Source organism: Leptopilina boulardi, unplaced genomic scaffold (genome assembly GCF_019393585.1).
Source record: "Leptopilina boulardi isolate dan_hultmark-lab unplaced genomic scaffold, ZJU_Lbou_2.1 LbouV2_362, whole genome shotgun sequence".
NCBI classification, from domain to species: Eukaryota; Metazoa; Arthropoda; class Insecta; order Hymenoptera; family Figitidae; genus Leptopilina; species Leptopilina boulardi.
The window spans coordinates 652115-673344 of record NW_026137932.1 but is presented as its reverse complement, the minus strand read 5'-3'; the positions used below and the strand labels follow the sequence as shown (position 1 = coordinate 673344).

General features: G+C 25.3%; 2 protein-coding genes across 3 annotated transcripts; one reads left to right on the top strand and one right to left on the bottom strand.

The window, feature by feature from the left end:
• Positions 1 to 2163: 2163 nt before the first annotated feature.
• On the bottom strand, positions 2164 to 7011 carry LOC127286589 (serine protease HTRA2, mitochondrial-like). Of its 2 annotated transcripts, none has more exons than XM_051313070.1 (2): positions 6775 to 7011; positions 2164 to 5517 (listed from the first exon to the last, which is right to left on the bottom strand). In XM_051313070.1, exon 2 carries the CDS (start codon positions 5433 to 5435, stop codon positions 4149 to 4151), a length of 1287 nt encoding a protein of 428 aa, XP_051169027.1. In that variant the 5' UTR covers positions 5436 to 5517; positions 6775 to 7011; the 3' UTR covers positions 2164 to 4148. The 2 variants fall into 2 exon arrangements, with proteins under 2 accessions (XP_051169027.1, XP_051169028.1); XM_051313071.1 differs by having other exon boundaries at positions 2164 to 5514.
• Positions 7012 to 14041: 7030 nt separating this feature from the next.
• LOC127286639 (serine protease inhibitor 42Dd-like) lies at positions 14042 to 21164 on the top strand. Its single transcript, XM_051313135.1, has 8 exons — positions 14042 to 14202; positions 14859 to 14995; positions 15434 to 15613; positions 18488 to 18722; positions 19860 to 20071; positions 20282 to 20467; positions 20578 to 20716; positions 20828 to 21164. The coding sequence occupies exons 1-8, from the start codon at positions 14178 to 14180 to the stop codon at positions 20947 to 20949; spliced, it is 1236 nt and encodes a 411-aa protein (XP_051169092.1). The 5' UTR covers positions 14042 to 14177; the 3' UTR covers positions 20950 to 21164.
• Positions 21165 to 21230: the final 66 nt, after the last annotated feature.

Sequence of the window (21230 nt, the reverse complement as noted above, 5' to 3'; positions counted from 1 at the left end):
GCAATGTACTCTGGTTTCCAAGAATTTTCTTCATTCTCAAAATTACCAATCAGTGTCCACATTATAAAGACAAACCCAATAAATAACAGTATACTAAAATACAGTACTTTTAAATTTAAATACTGCTCTTCAATATTTTTGTGCACTATAGGTACAAATGCAACAAGTGAATCCTCATAAATGGTAGTTGAAAATCCATACAATCCGCCTTCTGTAGTTGGACGAAAATTGGGAACACTTGTAATAAGAAAATTGATTTTATTAGTTATAAGTCGTTCCAGCATTCCAGTTGCTTTACTTCCGTGAAAAATACCAACAGTAGAATTAACATGACCTTCTATAGACATGGAAAAATTCATTGCTTGTGATAAAGCATTGAACATGTCCATATCAGCACCAAAACTACTTTGTAAATTACCATCTTTATCATATTTCCCTAAACTGAACGGTGGTATAAAAAGAAATCCAGCCTTAATTTGATAACCATAAAGATTAATTAATTTGTTCGGAAACAAAACTGTTGGACACTGCTTTCTAAAATATCTATCGGCAAACGGATTGTAATAATGAATAAATGTTTTAAATGATTCATCATTTTTAAAATGATGCTCCTCTTTTTTACTTCTTTTTTCAAATACCGTGAAATCAAGAAATTTATTTAACCACATTTTATTAAGAAATGTCTTAAAATAAGATTTCTGATTGGTAAAGGCAATGAGCAGAACTTTTGGACGCACTTTTGCTGGCGACAATTCTGTCACATAGTTTAAAGCTGATGAAATTTTTGAGAAAGATGTATCACTATGAGAATTATCGACGAGTATGAACAATGACATTTCATTTGGAATTGCGAAACCAGGTGTCTTCATTGATTTCAACAAATCTTTCGGTGACATTTTCTCAACATCCATTTGAATACGAGGAATGTTTTGTAAAATTAGCGCAATGTCATCTTCGACAATTAAATCAGATTTAGGGTTTCCAAACAACACTACTTGATAGGACTTCAAATGTTCCTTTATGTACCAATTTAAATGTTTCACACAACGTTCAGTACTTGATTTTTCTCCAAGAATACGTGTAACTATTAAATATATGCCAAAAATACTGAATATATTTATAGTCATTTTTATTCTCAATTATATAACGATTCAGAAAAAATTCAAAAAACGTAATGCTTGTATGTCTTAGAGATTAGATTAAATATATTTATTAAAACAGTTAAAACATTTATAACCGAACAGATATCAGAAAAGTTTCTTTAAATATTTTTTAAACTAAATTATATCAGCAGTGAAACTTATAACTTCAGGTACAAGTGTACAAATAATCTTTTAAACAAATACTGAAACCAGTAGTTTGAAAAAAAAATTTTTTTTTTAATAAATAAATGTTATGAAAATCAATATTTTTAATGTTTCAGATTTACAAGGTTTCACAATTATATTTATCAGCAACAAAATCACCATAGATGCTTTAGGAAATTACATTACTTTAGAACGAAAAGTAACGTTGATTGTCATCGATGTTATTTATTCTTTGTAAAATATATAATATGTGAATTAAAAATACCTACGTGTTTTTTATGTTTTTATTATTTTTTAATCATTAATTTAGAGATTTATTTGATATTTGGAATTTTTTTATTATTATAATTGAAGCAATTTATTATTTAATCAAAACACTTTGTTATCTACACTTTCAATAAGTTAATGAGAAGCGAAGTAAGGAGAAACTGAAAAAATGTTTTCTAGTTCCTGAAATATGTTGATAGGGCTTCAAATGTTCCTTTATGTAGCAATTTAAATTGTTCACACAAAGTTCAGTAGTTTCTTTTCCTTCCAAAATTGACACAATTTTCAAATAGATGGTAAAAATACTGAATATTGTATATATTGAATTGAAAATTTACATTTGAAAAATCAATAGTATAACTTGTCCTAGTTTTTATATTGAAAAAAAGATTTAATTTTGGAAAATATTTTATAAATTACAATTTCTTGTAGAAATGATATGAATTCACCAAAATTTAGTTTGTTATTAATTAACTAAATAATTGTTTTATAGATCTAAAAGTCTATGAAATTGGTTATGGTTTAAGAAATAATATTGCTAATTAGATTACAGTTATAAGGATATAAGTGTTCAAAAGATAATCCATGATTGTAGTTGCAAAATTACATTTTATTTATTAATTTATTTCAGGTAGTTAAAATTTAATTTTTTTGTTTAGTAACTATCGTCTGTTGCCTCTCACTCTCGGCTCTTTCAAATACATTATATTGAATATTTAATTTCTAACTCAATTTTCAGATATAATTTAATTTCAACAATGTTACATTACAATACAACATTAAAGGATTTTATACAAAAATATAATTCGTATAACATGAAATTGATAATTTATCAAGAGGACATGATATCTCCCCGCATTTTTAAATCCAATAAAAATAGAATCAAAATTTACAATTTTCCAATTTCTTCATTATTACAATTTTATAAATTAATAAAAAATATATTCATTATTAAATCCTAACTATATGAATTTAAAATTGTGCGGGAAATATCACGTATTTTAAATAAATATACTTTAATGAATTTTAATACTGATATAATTTCAATTTTAATATCAAATTATTTTTGAATTTAAAATATTAATTACAATAAATAGTTCAAAATTAAATAAACATACCATGATCGTACTATATTTTATAATAATTACAATGTTTTATTAAAATTTGTTAATTATAAATATTAAACATTATTTAATAATTTGCATTAATTACCAATGCAAAGTGAATATTTTGAATTTAACAACTTTTTATTCCTTCAAACATTATAAAATTTTTTCATACACTTATTAAAGAGTTAAGTCACTATAAGCATTGCAGAAAAATTAAAAAAAAAAAAATTTTAATGAAAAGGCAAACATTTTTCACATGTAAAACAAATTTTGTACTTCAAAACATAATTTATAAAAATATAAATAATTTATTTTATTGGTTTAAATTTTCTTGACCTATAGTGGCTTTACCCCTTAATACTTAAAATTATCAAACTGTGCACTTTTAAATTATAAATATTTCTATATTACAACATCATGTACATTAAAATTTCGATATGAGACTTTTAAATTGCCAATTTCAAATTATTTATATATGAAAATATTTAATTAATATTAAATATCAATTATGTTAATAATAATAATTGTCATAAAATTTTTTAGAAAATAAATATAATTATGTCGCTGGTAAGTAAATCAAAGTCTATTGACTTTGATATGAAATTCATTAATTTAATTATTAATTAATAAATAAATTATTTATTTATTAATGCCAATTTCTAAAATTCCTGAATATAGGGGTAACACAGCCTTGCATATTGCTGTCATGAACAAAGACCTTGATATGATCGACATATTAATTACAAAGGGGCATAGCATAAAAATGAAAAATTCCTTGCAACACACACCCTTAATGTCGGCTGTGTGGATGGAAAAACAGCCATCGTTAAAAGTAATCGAAAAACTCATGGAGCCGACCTCCATGCTGTGAGCTTTGAAGGCTGGACAGTTTTACAAATGTCGGCCTGTTTTAATAAACCAAAAAAAGTTCTAAGCTTATTAGAATTAGGTTCCGATAATTAATGGAAACAGCCTTGATGTTTTGAATTTCGTCTAGTATAAAATTCTTGGTCAACATTAGGAAGGAGGATTATAGGTACTCATTGCGAGTATTGCTCTAAAATTTAATGATCTAGATGACTATGTTAATTATTTCATAAAATCGAATAACAACGATAAAGATTTAACTTGAAATTATAAAATTAATTAACCATGTTTTATGAAGGTAAACATTTAACATTATTATTTTAGCATGTTTTCAATAAGACATTAATTTTTTGCCATGAAAAACCGTTTGAAACCCTTATGACAATTTCAAATGATGTGAAATAACAATGAATTGACTAGAATATTTTCAATTAGATTTCAATGAGTTTTTGTTATTTGGAAATTCAGCTTTAAAATCTCCTTTTATTTCAATAAAAGAGAGATAATTTTAAACATAATTTTTATTTTACATCTTTACCTCTTAAGAGTTGTTTCATTTTCCAATAATGGAACAGTGAAGAAATGAACATTAATAATTTTATTGCAAAATTTCCGGCTCGATTTTAAATTCCCACTGTTGACCATTTCGTACTACCCTTAAAATCAAAGGTCCCTTTTGATCTAGTGCTTCATAAATATCTGCAGCAGACATTAGTGCTTTACCATTAACCTCAGTGATAATATCTCCATTCTTCAAACCGCTTAAATCCGCCGGTGAACCTCGTACAATTCTCCATATTAAAACTCCATTTTTAACATATTCTAAAGCATTTCCAATAACATGTTGCATATCGGAAATTATTTCCGGTGTTAGAGTTATCATTGTAATTCCCAAATATCGTTTTCTTCCTAATTCGTCATTCTTAAAATGTCCTTTTTTCTTTTCGGCAAACTTTTCTAGAAATTCTTTTGCATAATCCACAGGAATTGCAAATGAAATACCTTGACTCACTTTCATTGCATTTATTCCAATAACTTCACCGGCAAGATTCACTAATGGTCCACCAGAATTTCCAAATGTAATTGCAGCATCAGTTTGAATATAACTCATCTGATTGTGAGATATTCCCAATTCTTCACTACGTCTATTTGGACTACTAACAATACCACTAGTGATAGAATTACTTAATGATAATGGTGCACCAATTGCAACAACAAATTCACCAGGTCTTAAATCTTTTGAATTCCCTAATTTTATTACTGGTAAATTTTTCTTTTGAATTCTTATTATTGCAAGATCAGCTTCCATATTAACATCTTCGACAATTGCATCGTACATTGATCCATCCATTAGTTGTACTGTAACTTTTAAATTGGATCTTCTTCTCGCATTCATGACAACGTGAGCATTTGTTAAAATTAAACCATCTTCAGCGACTATAAATCCAGATCCATTATTACGAATTAAAGGTTTCATTGGATAGCGACTACTTATTATTGATTCCTTAACTTGTATTAAGACAACAGCTGGTGCACAAATTTCAACAACATCAGCAATAAAATTATATTTACTTCGATTATTATTATTATTATTATTATTATTATTATTATTATTTTCATCTAATGTTAATGCATTGACGCTTGGTATGAAAATATTAAAAACATCATTTAATGATGGAAATTTAAATTTTTCGGATTTTATAAATTTGTAGCCAATAGCTGAACTGAAAACTATGGTACAAAATAAAAAACCCGGATATTTAAATGACTTTCTCGTTTGTTTGTTCTGTGTGAAATAAAATCGAATTTCATTCTTTAGAGGAGGGGTTAAAATTTTTGTTCTTATTCTCGTAGAGAGAAATTGTGTTGTCTTGAAAAATAACATTATACATTAATTTAATGTAAAAAAATTTAGAATTTCAATACCAAATATTATTCTTGAAATAATTTTTTTTTAGTAACACCTTCTGAAACAAAAAAAGAAATTTTTTGTATTACTTTAGGAAAATAAAATTATTTCAAACATTAAATTTACAGGAAATAGAATAGAATTTTAAATTAGGAATAGAATTAATAATTCAATTTTTGTCTTGTAAGAAAAAGGAATTTTAAAAAATAATCTGAATTCAAATTTAAAAAATTCAAAATGTCCGACCTAATATGGTGGACGAAATCCATTTTTTTTTTTTTAAACTAATAAAACTCAGCTTTTAGTGATTTTTAAAGTCGCTAATTTTGACAATTTAAAATAATAGAATTAGTATATTTCAATTTGTAATCATCGATCACAAAATAAATATATTGAATTTTATTGAAACAAATTTTTTTTGTTTTTAAATTGAATCTTAAATTTTTTTTTATTTCTAAAAATTTAAATTGTTAATAATTTGAACAAAAAATTTTTTTATCCAATAATTTTAGAAACTTATTTTAATTACACTATGTGTAAAAAAGAATTATTTAACATTTAAAATTAAATTTAAAAATTAATAAAATTTAATTAAAATATTTTAAAATTAATTAATTAAATAAAATTAAATTATTTTTTAAAATAATATCTTTAACAATATTTTAAAAAAAATTATTTGATAAATGATTTTGTTAACATCATTTATTCCGTATACAAAAATACAGTGTATCACAGCGCATGCGTTTGCTGGGGCTATTTGTTAGAAATGGCGGGAATTACATCGTAAAACATAACCTCTAAATTTTTTTAGTTCTTTTGATTATTATTTGTTTTAAAAATAATATTTAATAAAATAAATAAAAGAAATTTTCAGAATAAAAAATAATTTGCAGCTTATAATTATATTAGTGACTCAATTTTTTGCTATTATTAGTTATTTATAACCAAATAAAGTTTGAAAAATAATTTTAATATTTAAAAATATAAGTGAAATTTTTTTAAACTTTCAAAAACACGTGGAGAATATTTTTCTAAAAGTTTTTTTTCTTCCAATTTTACCAACATTTTTGCATATTTTACCCGGTAATATTCTAATTTCAAAATTGTTGAAAAAATTTCATCAATCTGATTTTCTGAAAAGAACCGGCTAAATCTATATATTAATTTCCAAAATTCACCGGTGTTTTCTATTTTAGTTTTTCTTTCAAACAAAATTTCATTTAAAATTGTTTAAATAAAATTAATGAAATATTTATAAAATAATCTAATATATATATATACATAAAATATTAAAATTATAAATAAATAACCAAACCTGTAAAAATTGAATATTGATGAGTTTTATTTGCAAATTTGCAAAATTGTAAAATAATATTAAAATTTATGTTAATTTACAAAACTATTTAGTAATAGTTATTTTATACATTTTTTAAATTCTTGTCAAGCACTTTTAATCACATTTACATTGTAAAACAGATTAGATTCAAATGGATTTTATAATGCGTTGTTTTATAATTTCATCATCATGTGATAATACTGTCACACACAATAAATGTGAAACTAGTAGTAATGTGATGTATGAAAAGGAGTGACTCGCCTCAATTGAATGAATTTAGTTCAGTCAATTCTCTCATATGTTGAGCGCTGTAATCGATTTGTACATTTCGTACTTTTTTTTAATTTTCTAAATTAACAAAGAAATTTTTTTTTAAATTTTTGTATATTTATTTCTAAAATATGAATTGAATAGTTTATTTAGAATGACTAAATTTATTATGTATATTTAACATTAATACAATTATATAAAAGAAAATAAAATAATAGCAATAAAATATATTAATCGGGGGTTATTTTGGTCGCTAATTACGAATATGACATCAGATTTTCAAAATTCAAAATGGCAGATCTAATGTGGCGGATAAATTGTTATTTTTTAATCAATTTACTTATAAATTGTTACTCGGGGGGTTTTTGGGGTCGCTGATTACGAATCCAATGTTAGTTTTACAAAATTAAAAATGGCGGATCCAATATGGCGGATAAATTCTCAAAATTGATTCAATTTTGAATTGAAAATTTTTTTAAAATAAATTTAACTAAAAGATAACACTATTTTTTAGTAAAACATATCTACGACGTGATGCAATAAGTAGCTGTGATATTGTCATTTTACGTCTACTCTACAATGAAAACACAATTCTTTTATTATGTATGCATATGTGAATAAATTAACACAGGAAACTAATTTTAAATTTGAAAAAAAAAATTAATTTAAAAAAAAAACTAAAAATAATATGAAAAAAAATTTATTTGATTCAAATACTTCAAATTATTTGAAAAATATTTAATTGGTTCAAATACTTTTTATTTGGATCAAAAAAATATTTATTTGAAATAAATAAATCGTATTTGGTTCAATTAAATAATTAATTGAATTAAATAAATGAATTTATTTAATACAAATAATGATATTACTTGAAACTCATTCATTCATTTATTTAACTTAAATATTTCGTTTATTTGATACAAATAAAAAGTATTTGACACAATAAATTTATTGATTCAAACCCTGGTGGATTCGATTTGCGTAATGTCTACTTAACTAAGTGGACTTTAGGTAGACATTAGGTAAACATGTAAAAAAACGTATAGAAAAGCTATTAATCGACTTATTATGATAAAAAAAAGTTGATAAAAGGGTAAATGAATGTTTATAGAGTAAATTCGTACAAAATTTGTAATTAATAAAGCATTAAATAATTAATAATGAATGGAAATGTGCGCGAGGTACCTGATCAGTTCAGCTGTACAATTATTTTCGTGCTATTTTCATGAAAAGAATATAAATTAACGGCAAAAACAATTGATATTTATAAAAAAGTGTAAAATTGATTTAATTTGAGTGTTTGCAATACGAATTATTAAATAATAATTAAGTTTTTATCAAATGTTAATAGTGTTGTGAAAACCTGTGAAAACTAATGAGTTACTACATTACCGATCGCATATGATAATAAAAAGTTCTCGATGAGTGTAACAAAAAAACTCCAATTTAACCAAGTACATAATCTCCGAGATTGACAGAGATGGCGCCACCAGTTTTTACAATACAGTGCGAGCATGCTTTCTTCCAAGCTTTTGCTTTGAAAGAAAATAAAAAGTGAATTTTAAAATGCAGAATAAAGTTATACAAATAATTATTGATTTCATAATTGTTTCTCGTCCAAAATTACGGACATGATTGCAGCTTTTTTGTTACACTCATCGAGAACTTTTTATTATCATATGCGATCGGTAATGTAGTAGGGGAGACCGAGGAGGAAAGTAACAGAGGAGGAAAGTAACAAAGCTTATAACTTTTAAACAAATTATCGGATAGACATGGTTCAAACATATTTTTAGTCGGCACTGTTCCCCCTTCCTCCTCCATAGTGTGTCCGAGCCTGACAGGAAAGGTTAGGTCTGATTCCGGTGTGACGTGCAGAAAAAACGTCAAAAGTAAGTTTTCGTTCAAATTTTCAAAGTCTCGTATTTCTTTAATTTTATTGTTTTTCAAAATGTGCCTTTCGTTATTTTGTAGCCTTATTATCTGTCTTTAAGTTGTGCTTAAACAAACAATTTAACATTTGTGTAGTTTTAACTTTTTTGTTGACATACAAGAAAAAAGCGACCGAGGAGGAAAGTAACACGCTACTTTTCTCCTGTTGTCGATATTGTCCATGTTTTAACTAATGATTGAAGCAAATCGTATTTAATTTTACGAATAACAGAGATTTATTTAAGAAAAACCTGTGATCTAGGTAAGCATAAAATATCTTTAAGAAAAAAAATGAGCTAAATTCATAAAATGTTCGAAATATGTGCTAAATATGTCCCAAATATGTGCCAAATAAGTATAAAGTGTACTTAAACTTTTATGTGTTCCTAATAAAAATATTTCTAATTAATAATAGTCATTAGTCTAAAGAATTTTACATAATTTTATACTGTTACTTTCCTCCTAGGAGCTTGTTACTTTCCTCCTCGGGGGTCAGGAGGAAAGTAACAGATGAAGAGCTTGCGTAAAAGTTATACTGTGAACTGTCAATTTATTATAAATGTTTAATTCAAATTTTATTTAAAAGGTGAATGTCCAAGCTTTCATTTAATATATTGGACAAATTTATCCGACAAATATTTTTAATGCTAGCATAAAAAAACTGATTTTTGTTACTTTCCTCCTCGGTCTCCCCTAACTCATTAGTTTTCACAGGTTTTCACAACACTATTAACATTTGATAAAAACTTAATTATTATTTAATAATTCGTATTGCAAACACTCAAATTAAATCAATTTTACACTTTTTTATAAATATCAATTGTTTTTGCCGTTAATTTATATTCTTTTCATGAAAATAGCACGAAAATAATTGTACAGCTGAACTGATCAGGTACCTCGCGCACATTTCCATTCATTATTAATTATTTAATGCTTTATTAATTACAAATTTTGTACGAATTTACTCTATAAACATTCATTTACCCTTTTATCAACTTTTTTTTATCATAATAAGTCGATTAATAGCTTTTCTTTACGTTTTTTTACATGTTTACCTAATGTCTACCTAAAGTCCACTTAGTTAAGTAGACATTACGCAAATCGAATCCGCCAGGGAATAAACTGAATTATTTAATACAAATAATTCATTATTTAATCCTAATACACTATTTCATCAAGACAAATAAAAAAATATTTCAATCGATTATGCAAATAAATTATGTATTTGGATCAAATAAAATAATAATTGCCTCAATTAAAGAGGTTTTAGTTTCAATTAAAACAATTACTTATGACAAATAATCGAATATTTGATTCAAGAAAATTTTTAATTGTTTCAAGTAAACTATTTTATTAATGCAAATAAATATTTATTTGAATCAAAAAACATGCAGTATTGAATGAAATAATTTTCATAATTGATTTAAATAATTATTTATTAGCTTTGAATACTTCATTTATTTGATTTGAATATTTTGTATTTGATTCAAATAACTATTTATTTGATACGATAAAATAAAATACTTGGGTTTAGTAAATGTGTATTTGGTTCAAATACATATTTATTAGATAATAGTCAAGTAAATGATGTATTTGGATAAAATACTTTTTATTTGATCCAAATAAATTAAAATCGTTAAAATCGTGTTTGAACAGACGACTGCATATTATTCGTTGGGACGCCGAAAATACCCAACGAAATAAATAAAACATATTAGATTAAATTAATTTAATTGCTTGTTAAATAGAAATATGTTTTGATCTTACCTTTAATTAAGATTCGACAAATTTTTTTGCACGATAAATTCACAACCATCGCGGCGATCTGCAGACGATATACAGTGAAGCGAGAGTTGCGCAGGCGTGCATTTTTGCACCAAATATACTTATATTTGAATCAAATATTCATTTATTTCTTACAAATAAACATTTTGTATTAAATGCAAATAATTTTATATATTTCTGAGAATAAACCACAAATATTTCGATTAAATATCAGTTTATTTCTTTTAAATAAAAAATTTATTTGTAACAAATAAAAAAATTGTAAATAATTATACATTTTTAGTTAAAATAAATATATCATTTCACTGGGTGTATATTTTGAAACACGAATTTATTAACTCTGTTTTATTATTCAGAAATTTGAATTTGAATCGTTTTGGTCACATTTTAAAAATAAATTCAACGATACAAAAAATTAAGAGTTTTGTTTAGAAAAGTAAATAGATTAGAATATATTTTAGAATTATAAATAGAAAAAATTAAAAAATAAAATATGTAGGTATTTTTAACAATTAATTTCACAGAATATTATTTATTTAAATTTAGCGACATAAATATACCTATATTATCTATATAAAGGACAAGTAAATTTGTTTTCAACATTTTTATAAAAATAGACAAAAATATTGTTTTTTAAATTTTAAGATATCATTTTTGAAAAATTAATTACCCATAAACTAATGTGCAATAAATAATATATAAAAGTCAATTATCAAAAGATAATTTTTTAGACAACAATTAATGTAATGTTTTCATGATATGTTACAATTAATTTATTACTTGACTACAGTAAAGTTATTTTTTTGTAGTTACCCGTGTGGAAAAGTGATGTGGGCCCCCAGCGGGGGCCCTTATGGATCGCCCTCATGCCATGAGGGGCGCATATGGATGATCCATAGGGGCCCCTCATGGAAACGACATGCTCATCGATGAGGGCGCCCGCATGGGCGATCCATGAGGGTGCCCCTACGGGCGCCCTTATGGGCCCTCACGTTTGCCCTCATCTTGCCCTCAAGTTTGCCATAATGTTTTTTAATCAATAATATTAATAATAAAAGTTAATTGATAATAAATAAGCTTAAGTTATGAATAAATAACATATTTATTTAATAATTATTCAATTTTAAATTAAATTCTTACTCAAATTGAATTTATTAATTAACGTTCTAATTAATTAACTGTCGGATATAATTAAAAGTAATAATAAATTAATTAATTAAAAAATTAAAAAATATGTAATTTATGCATACTATTAACCGATATTTTCATTTTTCAATTAATTCATACATAGAATTAATGATTAAACGCAAACCTGAGAAATAAATAAATCTAACGCATGGGGGGAATCGAACCTACGACCTACGGACTATGAGTCTAACGCTTTACCAACTACGCTACGCACGCTACTTCAAAACGAATGCTAACTTCTTGATGCTATTTAAACTTGAAAAATACCTAACAAAGAAAAGTGCTTAACATCATTTAGTTAAAGTTAAGATATTAAATTATATTTTCCAATCAAATGCAATTTATAAAATATAATTAATTATATGCTTTATGATTATTATCATGAATCATCTCAGGCGAATTTTCAAAAAAGTGTAAATATATTTTTATTAAAAACGCGTTTTTCGTTGTTTTGAATCATTGGAAACATTCATTTTTTGTTGATAAAAAAATATTTGATTTTTGGACTTAGAAAATTTTGCTAATCGATCATGAGGGCGATCCATGCGGGCCCCTACGGTGGCCCTCATCTATTTTGCCATAAGTGTGAGTGTTATTTTCAAAAAAGTGTAAATATATTTTTATTAAAAACGCGTTTTTCGTGGTTCTGAATCATTATAAACATTAATTTTTTGGTGATAAAAAAATATTTGAATTTTGGACTTAGAAAATTTTGCTAATCGATCATGAGGGCGATCCATGCGGGGCCCCTACGGTGCCCCTCATGGATTCGCCATAAGTGTGAGTGTTATTTTCAAAAAAAGTGAAAATATATTTTAATTAAAAACGCGTTTTTCATTGTTGTGAATCATTATAAACATTAATTTTTTGGTGATAAAAAAATATTTGATTTTTGGACTTAGAAAATTTTGCTAATCGATCATGAGGGCGATCCATGCGGGGCCCCTACGGTGCCCCTCATGGATTCGCCATATGGATCAGCCCTCATGGGCCCCCGCCGGGGGCCCCGAACTCTTGAGGGCAAGATCGTGGCTTTTTCCACACGGGTATTAATAAACTTTTATATTTTTCATCATTAAATTTATAATCTTATTTTTAAGAACAATATTCTTCATTTTCATCTCTATGTTTTTTTATTCATTAAATAGAACGTGTAAATAAACTCTAAATTTTCATAAACACTTGATAATCAAGGCTGATGTAATTTTTCAGTTATATTATACTGTCTAAACATAAATTAAATTACAATAACCCTTAACAATATATATATATATATATATATATATATATATATATATATATTTGAATATATTATTTCTTTAAAATATTTCGATGCAACTTATCTTCTTTCTTTCTTATTTTTAAAATGAGAATACCTAAATTTAAAAATTTATTTTTATTTTAATAAAATAGGTTTTTTTTTAAATATACTTAAGTTAAGAATAATTTTCATTAAAAGATTCTAAAATATTACCAATAAAGGATAATATTCCAAATTTCTTAAATTTATTAAAAAAAATTTTTAATAGGTATATTAAATTTATTAAAAATTTTAAAAATATAATTTTATATTCAACAGTTACTAAAATTTGCAATTTTTGTAATTTTTACTATATCTAACAATAAAAACTCTATATTATATGGGGACATTCCATGTGAGATTTTTAATTAAAAAAAACTTTTTTTTCTAAATCTTTATGAAAAATAAGAAAATACGTATATATTTTAATTTATTTATTTAAAGTTATAATTTTTTAACTTTAAATTTTTAAATCAATCGATTTTAAGAATAGTCAATTTTTAGAATTTCTCTACTGTTAAATTTAAAAAAAATTATAACCTCCATAATTTTTATTTATTTTATTTTTAAACAAATTTTTTATTTAAAAAACAAAGTATTTTTTATTTTTCATAAAGATTTAAAAAAAAAAAATGTTTGACAAGAAAAAAAAATTTGAATGAAAATTTCCCATCGAATGACCTATACAATAGTCTTTTATTATGTATGCATATATAATGAATCTTATATTTAAATAAAAATTGTCCCCCACCTCTTTCAAATAAGACAACATAGGGATCAGTAAGATCAGTTATAAAAACCGTCTCGATAGGTATATAAGTTCACAACATTGTCAACTGAATTTGAGTTAGTTTACACAATTTTCTATTTTTTGTGTAATATTTAAAAAAAATAACAAGACAGGCAAATGGGGTTAATTAACATGAATTTCAGTAAGTAGGAATAATTTTTTTTCTAATTTTTTAAATATTTGAACTTTTCAATTTTTTAACCAAAAATATTATAATTATAATATTAAATATTACTCTTAAATTTTTATTTTTAATATAATTTTACACTGAAAAAAAAAATTATTTGATTCAAATACTCGATTATTTGACTATTATGAAATAAATATTTACTTGAACCAAATAATTTTTATTTGAATTAAATAAATTGTATTTGAACCAATATTTTCTATATTTGAAACAAATATACCATTTAATTGTCTCAAATAATAGTCAAGTAATCGAGTATTTGAACAAAATAAATTTTTTTTCAGTGTACTTAATTTATTATTTTTTACTTATTTCAATTTATTTATTATTTATAATATATAGTTAACCTTAATTTATTCAAATATTTTTACAATTCCATTTTTAATTATTTATTAATTGTCTTACAATTAATTTATTTTATAAATTATTTACTATATTTATTATTATTTATATTATTATTTATTATATTCAATTAGAAATATTAATAGATGTTCTATACATATGAAAATTTATAAAAACATAACGTTTTTATTTATTTATATTTTTTAAATTTAATTGATTTCATTAAATAAAAATTAAATTAATTAATCTTTAATCTTAAATAATTTCAGCTTTTCTCCTTTGTGTTGTAATACTTTTTACAACATGTCAGTCTTATAGCTTTAACCCACCAGCAGTGATTGGAATGCCTAGTGAAATTGAATGTATTCAACCGTTTTTAAAGGAATTCTCTAATCAATTATATGAGGTAATTAATTATTAAATTTTTTTGATAATAATATATCAAATTATAGCTTTTTTTGATATTAAAAGTTTTTTTTCTTTTCTATTGACGTCGTTGAATTTTTTTTTAATTCAAAAAAAAACAGAAATTATTTTTATAAAATTTAAAACGATTATTTTGAAATAATTTAAATTTTAATTTTAATTCAATGTAGACTTATTAAATAAAAATGTACATTTAATATAATTCATTAAATTTGAAATAAATTAAATAATTACTAATATTATTATTATCAGTTGAGCTATTGGCTACAAATTTATAAAATCCGAAAAGTTTAAATTTCCAAATGATGTTTTCAATTTTTTTCATACCAAATTTCAATGCATTAACTTTAGATGACATTACTTCTGTAAAATATTATTAATTTAAAAAAAAAATGTTTTTTTTGTTTCATGTTTTTAGATTGCATCAGAAAACAAAGCAGAAAATATCGTCACTTCTCCACTGAATATATATTTTGCTTTAAATGCACTTACTTTTGGTGCACGTAAAAATACTGCTAAAGAATTGAGAGATTCTTTAAAATTATCAAATCATACTCATTGCAAGAACTCATATTCACGACTACTGTATTTTCTAGAAGTAAGTGAATGATATATAATAAATATTTTACTTAGATATAGGGTAACTGCACCAGTGGTGGATCAGTTAAGCCCCTTAACTTTCTTATTTTGACTTTGAAGTTCTGTATAGGTTGTTTTTAGACAAATTCGAGGTTATTCTTTATAGTATTATGGATCAGATAGTTCCAATAGACATTTCCTTCAAGGTTAGACTTAATTTTGACACCTACGTTTACTTTAATGCTCCATCAAAGATAATTTGTCAATGATCCTATTCTGGATCACTGTTTGCACCAGTCATGGTTATAATTGCTCCAGTGGTGGATCACTTAAAAAATCATACTAAAAAACATTGCATTTTAAAATTACGAGACTGAGACGCTTTGCAACTTTTATAAGGCTTTACGGACAGATTTTCAAATTCATTTTCCTATCCATATCCCCTCCTCTTTCATTTCTATAGGTATAATGTGACTAAATATTAATTAATCATCTTTTTATTAGAATTTTTGGTAATAAATAAATAGAAACTCTTAAAGCTTCAGTTTCAATGATAAATAACATTTATTAATTCTGGGTATTTTAATTCAACAAAAATTTAACAATTTGAAATCAGGGGGTCGATTACGTAACTTTCCCACTTCCCACATCCCACATTTTACATCCCACTTCTCACTTCCCACATTTTACATCCAACTTCCCACATCTCACTTCCCACATTTTACATCTTACTTCCCACATTTTACATCCCATTTCCCACATCTCACTTCCTATATTTTACATCCCACTTCCCACATCTCACTTTCCACATTTTACATCCCACATCCCACATCTCACTTCCTATATTTTACATCCCACTTCTCAATTCCCACATCCCATTTCCCACATCTCACTTCCCACATCCCATTTCCCACATCTCACTTCCCACATTTTACATCTCACTTTCCACATTTTACATCCCACATCTCACTTCCTATATTTTACATCCCACTTCTCAATTCCCACATTTTACATCCCACTTCTCACTTCCCACATTTTATATCCCACATCTCACTTCCTACATTTTACACCCCACTTCTCAATTCCCACATCCCATTTCCCACATCTCACTTCCCACATTTTACATCCCACTTCTCACTTCCCACATTTTACATCCCACATCTCACTTCCTACATTTTACACCCCACTTCTCAATTCCCACATTCCATTTCCCACATCTCACTTCCCACATTTTACATCCCACTTCTCACTTCCCACATTTTACATACCACTTTCCACATCCAACATCTTGTGGGAAATGGGAGAGATGTGAGAAGTGGGATATAAAAGGTGGGAAGCGTGATAAGAAAAGTGTAATGTACAATGTGAGATGTGAAGTGTTAAAAGTGAAATGTGAGAAGTGGGATGTGAAATGTGGGAAGTGTGATGTGGAATGTGAAATATGGGAAGTGGGATGTGGTATGTAAAATATGGGAAGTGGATATGAAATATGGGAAGTAAGAAGTGAGATGTGAAATATGGGATGTGGGAAGTGGGATGTAAAATGTAGGAAGTGGGATTTGGGAAGTGGGATGTAAAATGTGGGAAGTGAGATGTGGGAAGTGGGAAAGTTATGTAATCGACCCCCAGGTGTTAACAATTAATAAACATTTGAATTAGTGTTAACTAAAATTTAACTCATAAAATTTTCAATAAAACAATGCGTCAACAGGCGAAAAGTAGGACTGATCCACCACTAGATTTTGTTACTTTTTTGGTTCCAGTCGTGGATCACCCGAAAACAATGGACACGCGCTACTTAAAGACGTAAATATTGTTCTCAGGGCTCTATGGGGATGAAACGAAATGCCTCCTATTGTGAAAAGAATTAAAAATTGCCCTAAAATAACTCCAAAGCTTTCTATTCCAAAATATACTCTTAACTTACATGTTAAGGAAAACTCTTGTTTTCTGTCACCATTTTAGTAATTGTTGTCCTGCTTTCTTCGCGATGAATTTAAAAATTTTTTTAAATTGTAATATTGATCTGTATAACTTTCTTAACAATTACCGACACTTGCGGTTCATTTACTTACAAACGTATAAACACAAATGACCATTTTTCTCGCAGTTGATCCACCACTGGTGCATGATCCACCACTGGTGCAGTTACCCTATGTAATATATATTATATAAAAAAAAAATTTCAATTCACAATCAGAAAAGTACAAACAAAATAGTTAATTTTAAATAATATCCCTCGCGAATTCGGAAAAACGAATTTATATCGAATATACTGTTCGAAACTAATTAACTTTAGTAAAATATGATTTAATGGCTTTTTATAGGACAAGTAAAAGATATTAAGAAACATCTTTAACGTTTCGGAATCGGTATACCGATTTCCTCATCAGAATTTATTTCATCAATTAATTCTGAGGAATTAAATTTTAAGAATAGTTGTGAGAATCAAATAAAGGATCATTTCTGTTAGCATTATTAAGAAATTTTTATAATTTGAGAAAATTTGTGTAAAAAATTTAATTATTTCACAACTATTCTTAAAATTTAATTCCTCAGAATTAATTGATGAAATAAATTCTGATGAGGGAATCGGTATACCGATTTCGAAACGTTAAAGATGTTTCTTAATATTTTTTACTTGTCCTATAAAAAGCCATTAAATCAAATTTTACTATATTTATAATTAATTGGGACATAAAGAATTTTAATTACTAATTTAATTTTAATTAAAAGCTAAATTTTTGTTCTAATTCATGAAAAAAAAAATCCGTTCATTACTGATAAATTACGATTAATAAAGGGAATATTAATTTTTTATATATACTTTGTTTGTATACTAAATTTTTTTTTAATTAAATAATATAATTTAATATTCATATATATTTTTTAGTATACCTGGGGAGAAGGGGGCCCACTTACGATTAAATCTTTAAATAAATTATACATCAGTGATAAATATAGTATTAATTCAGAATTTCGAAATTCATTAAATAATGATTATCTCATAAAACCATTAAGGGAAGTAGAGAATGTTAATTTTTCAAATTTAAATAATACTGCCAATTCCATCAACAAATGGTTTGCAAATGAAACCAATGATGCAGTTCAAGAATTCGTGAAAACTGGTTTGTAATTTACTACTATTTTTAAATTTTATCTAAATATTATTCTCTTTAATTAATTAAAATAAAACTTTTCGCCTAAGTATATAGGCCTCTTTAAATGATACATTTGTACTTTAAGAAAAAATATTAAAAATTTTTTTGGTCCTAACCTTCAAACTCACCAAACAGATTTTTTTTGATGAAACGAGGGATTATTCCTATTTGCGGTGAGTTTGAAATTTAGGAACGTTTTTATTGTTAACAAATTTTTAATGTTTTATAATCTATTTTTTTACATTAATGACAAATGTATCATTTAAATATGATTTTTTTAGCTGATTTAAATAATATTATGGGGTAATTAAGCTCTTAATAATTTATCGTGCAAAGTGTAGTGATTTTACCTATCATGATTTATTCTATTTTGTGAATGAAAAAAAAAAGAAAATGACACTTTTTTCCTACGGAATTAAAAGTAATAGTATATTTATTTTTTAATTAATTTATTTTGATTTCGTTATATATGTGTCATTATTGTTTCTTGGTTAACTGCTTACGTTTTCAAATCGTCTTTTATCTTTTATATGCATTTTAATTTCTGAAGCAATATTAAAACATTCATTCAGCGTTTTTGGTTTCTGTGGTAATAATTGGTAATTACCACAAATTGAATATAATATTTAAATATAATAAATATACAAAAAACAGTTGGAGTTACCATGATTCGCGTATATTGCCGGTGTCATACACGGGTTAAGCAATATAGATGCGTTTCACAAATACAAATTTCTCCAATCTAACGCGCCATCTGTCGTTTAAATCTTGGAACAAATTCAAAACAATGAAAGCATTAGTAAGGGCGCACTCACACCTTTTGGCTGCCTGCCTGCAGGAGTTGTCATGGCAACGTGAAGGAGTAACAGAGATAGTAAATTCAAATTTGAATTTTCTCTCTCTGTTACTCCTACACGTTGCCATGACAACTCCTGCAGGCAGGCAGCCAAAAGGTGTGAGTGCGCCCTAACAGTTATTTCAATTCATATGTATTTATTACTCCCAACAACATTGAAAGAACATTATAAAAATATAATTTAATATAATAATATACAAATTTAATAATAATAATAATAATAATCGTCAGTTTTCTGTTTTTTTCAGATGATTTAAATAATGTTGATAGTATGTTGCTGGTTAATTATATCCAATTTAAAGGTGTTTGGGATGGATATTTTGAAAAAGATAGAACAGTTGATTCTACATTTTACACAACTGGAAAAAATTATTCAATGAAAATGATGCGTAGAGTATCAATTTTTTCTTATGGAACACTGAAAAATTTAAATGCTACTTTCATTGAAATTCCTTATACGGTAAAAGAAATATATATGTAAATACCTAAAAAGTCATTTAAAAAAAAAAAAAAATAAAAAAATAAATGTTTTTCTAATGAAATTATCGGCAATTAACGAAATATTTTTTTCTTATTTAAAAAAATGAGTCTTATTTTTTTTTTTTGAAAGGAAATAAAAATATTTTAATCAAAATAATTAGGCTATACCTTTTTTTTATAACATTTTTAGAATGCTGATCATATATTGCTTATAATTCTTCCTAATTCAATTGACGGTCTCGAGGAATTGGAAAGAAAATTAAAATCAACAACTATCGAAGAAATCCGTACCAAAGGAGTATATTATATGGTTGATTTAAATCTACCTAAATTTAAAATTGAAAATACTGTTGAAATAAAGGATGTTTTACAAAAAGTGAGTTTCTTTGCAATATTTTTTTTATTTTTAATGAAAAAAATATATAGAATATAAAAAATGAAAAAATAGCATTTGTAATTAAATTTTTATTAATTGTTTCTCGGCAGATGGGAATGAATGAAATGTTTAATGATTCAGCCAATTTCAATGGAATTTCAAATTCGACTATTTTTATGAATAAAGTTATTGACAAAACTGTTATTGAAGTAGACGAAGGAGCTGACCTCCCCAGTTTTTATAGACCTGGTAAGTGCTTTAAACTTTCATAAATTTTTTTCTGTGCTTCGAATTTTTATATTTATCTTATACTCGCATTTTTTTTTCAAATAATTAATTTAATTTTTGCTTTAACTAAAGGAGGACGACTTCCTAAATCAGATAGAACTTTTACCGCTAATCATCCTTTCCATTTTAAAATAATAAAACCTGGAAGTAGAAGTGGTATCGAACTTTTTGCTGGAAATTGCAAAAAATTCTAGTCTATATAATAGAAGAATAAAAAATAAAAATTTTTCTTAAAATTATTGTATATAAATTATGATTGCCCGCAATAAAAAATTGTTCATCGTCAGCGAATAATAATATTTAATTATAATATAATTGATACATCAATTAATATAATTATTAATTCGATTAGATGATTTATGAATAATCACACACTGAAGAAAAAAATTATGTAATATTTATTTGATCCAAAATTAAATTTACTTGTCAGTTGTCTATATAATTGTATATTTTAATCAAATAAACATTATTATTT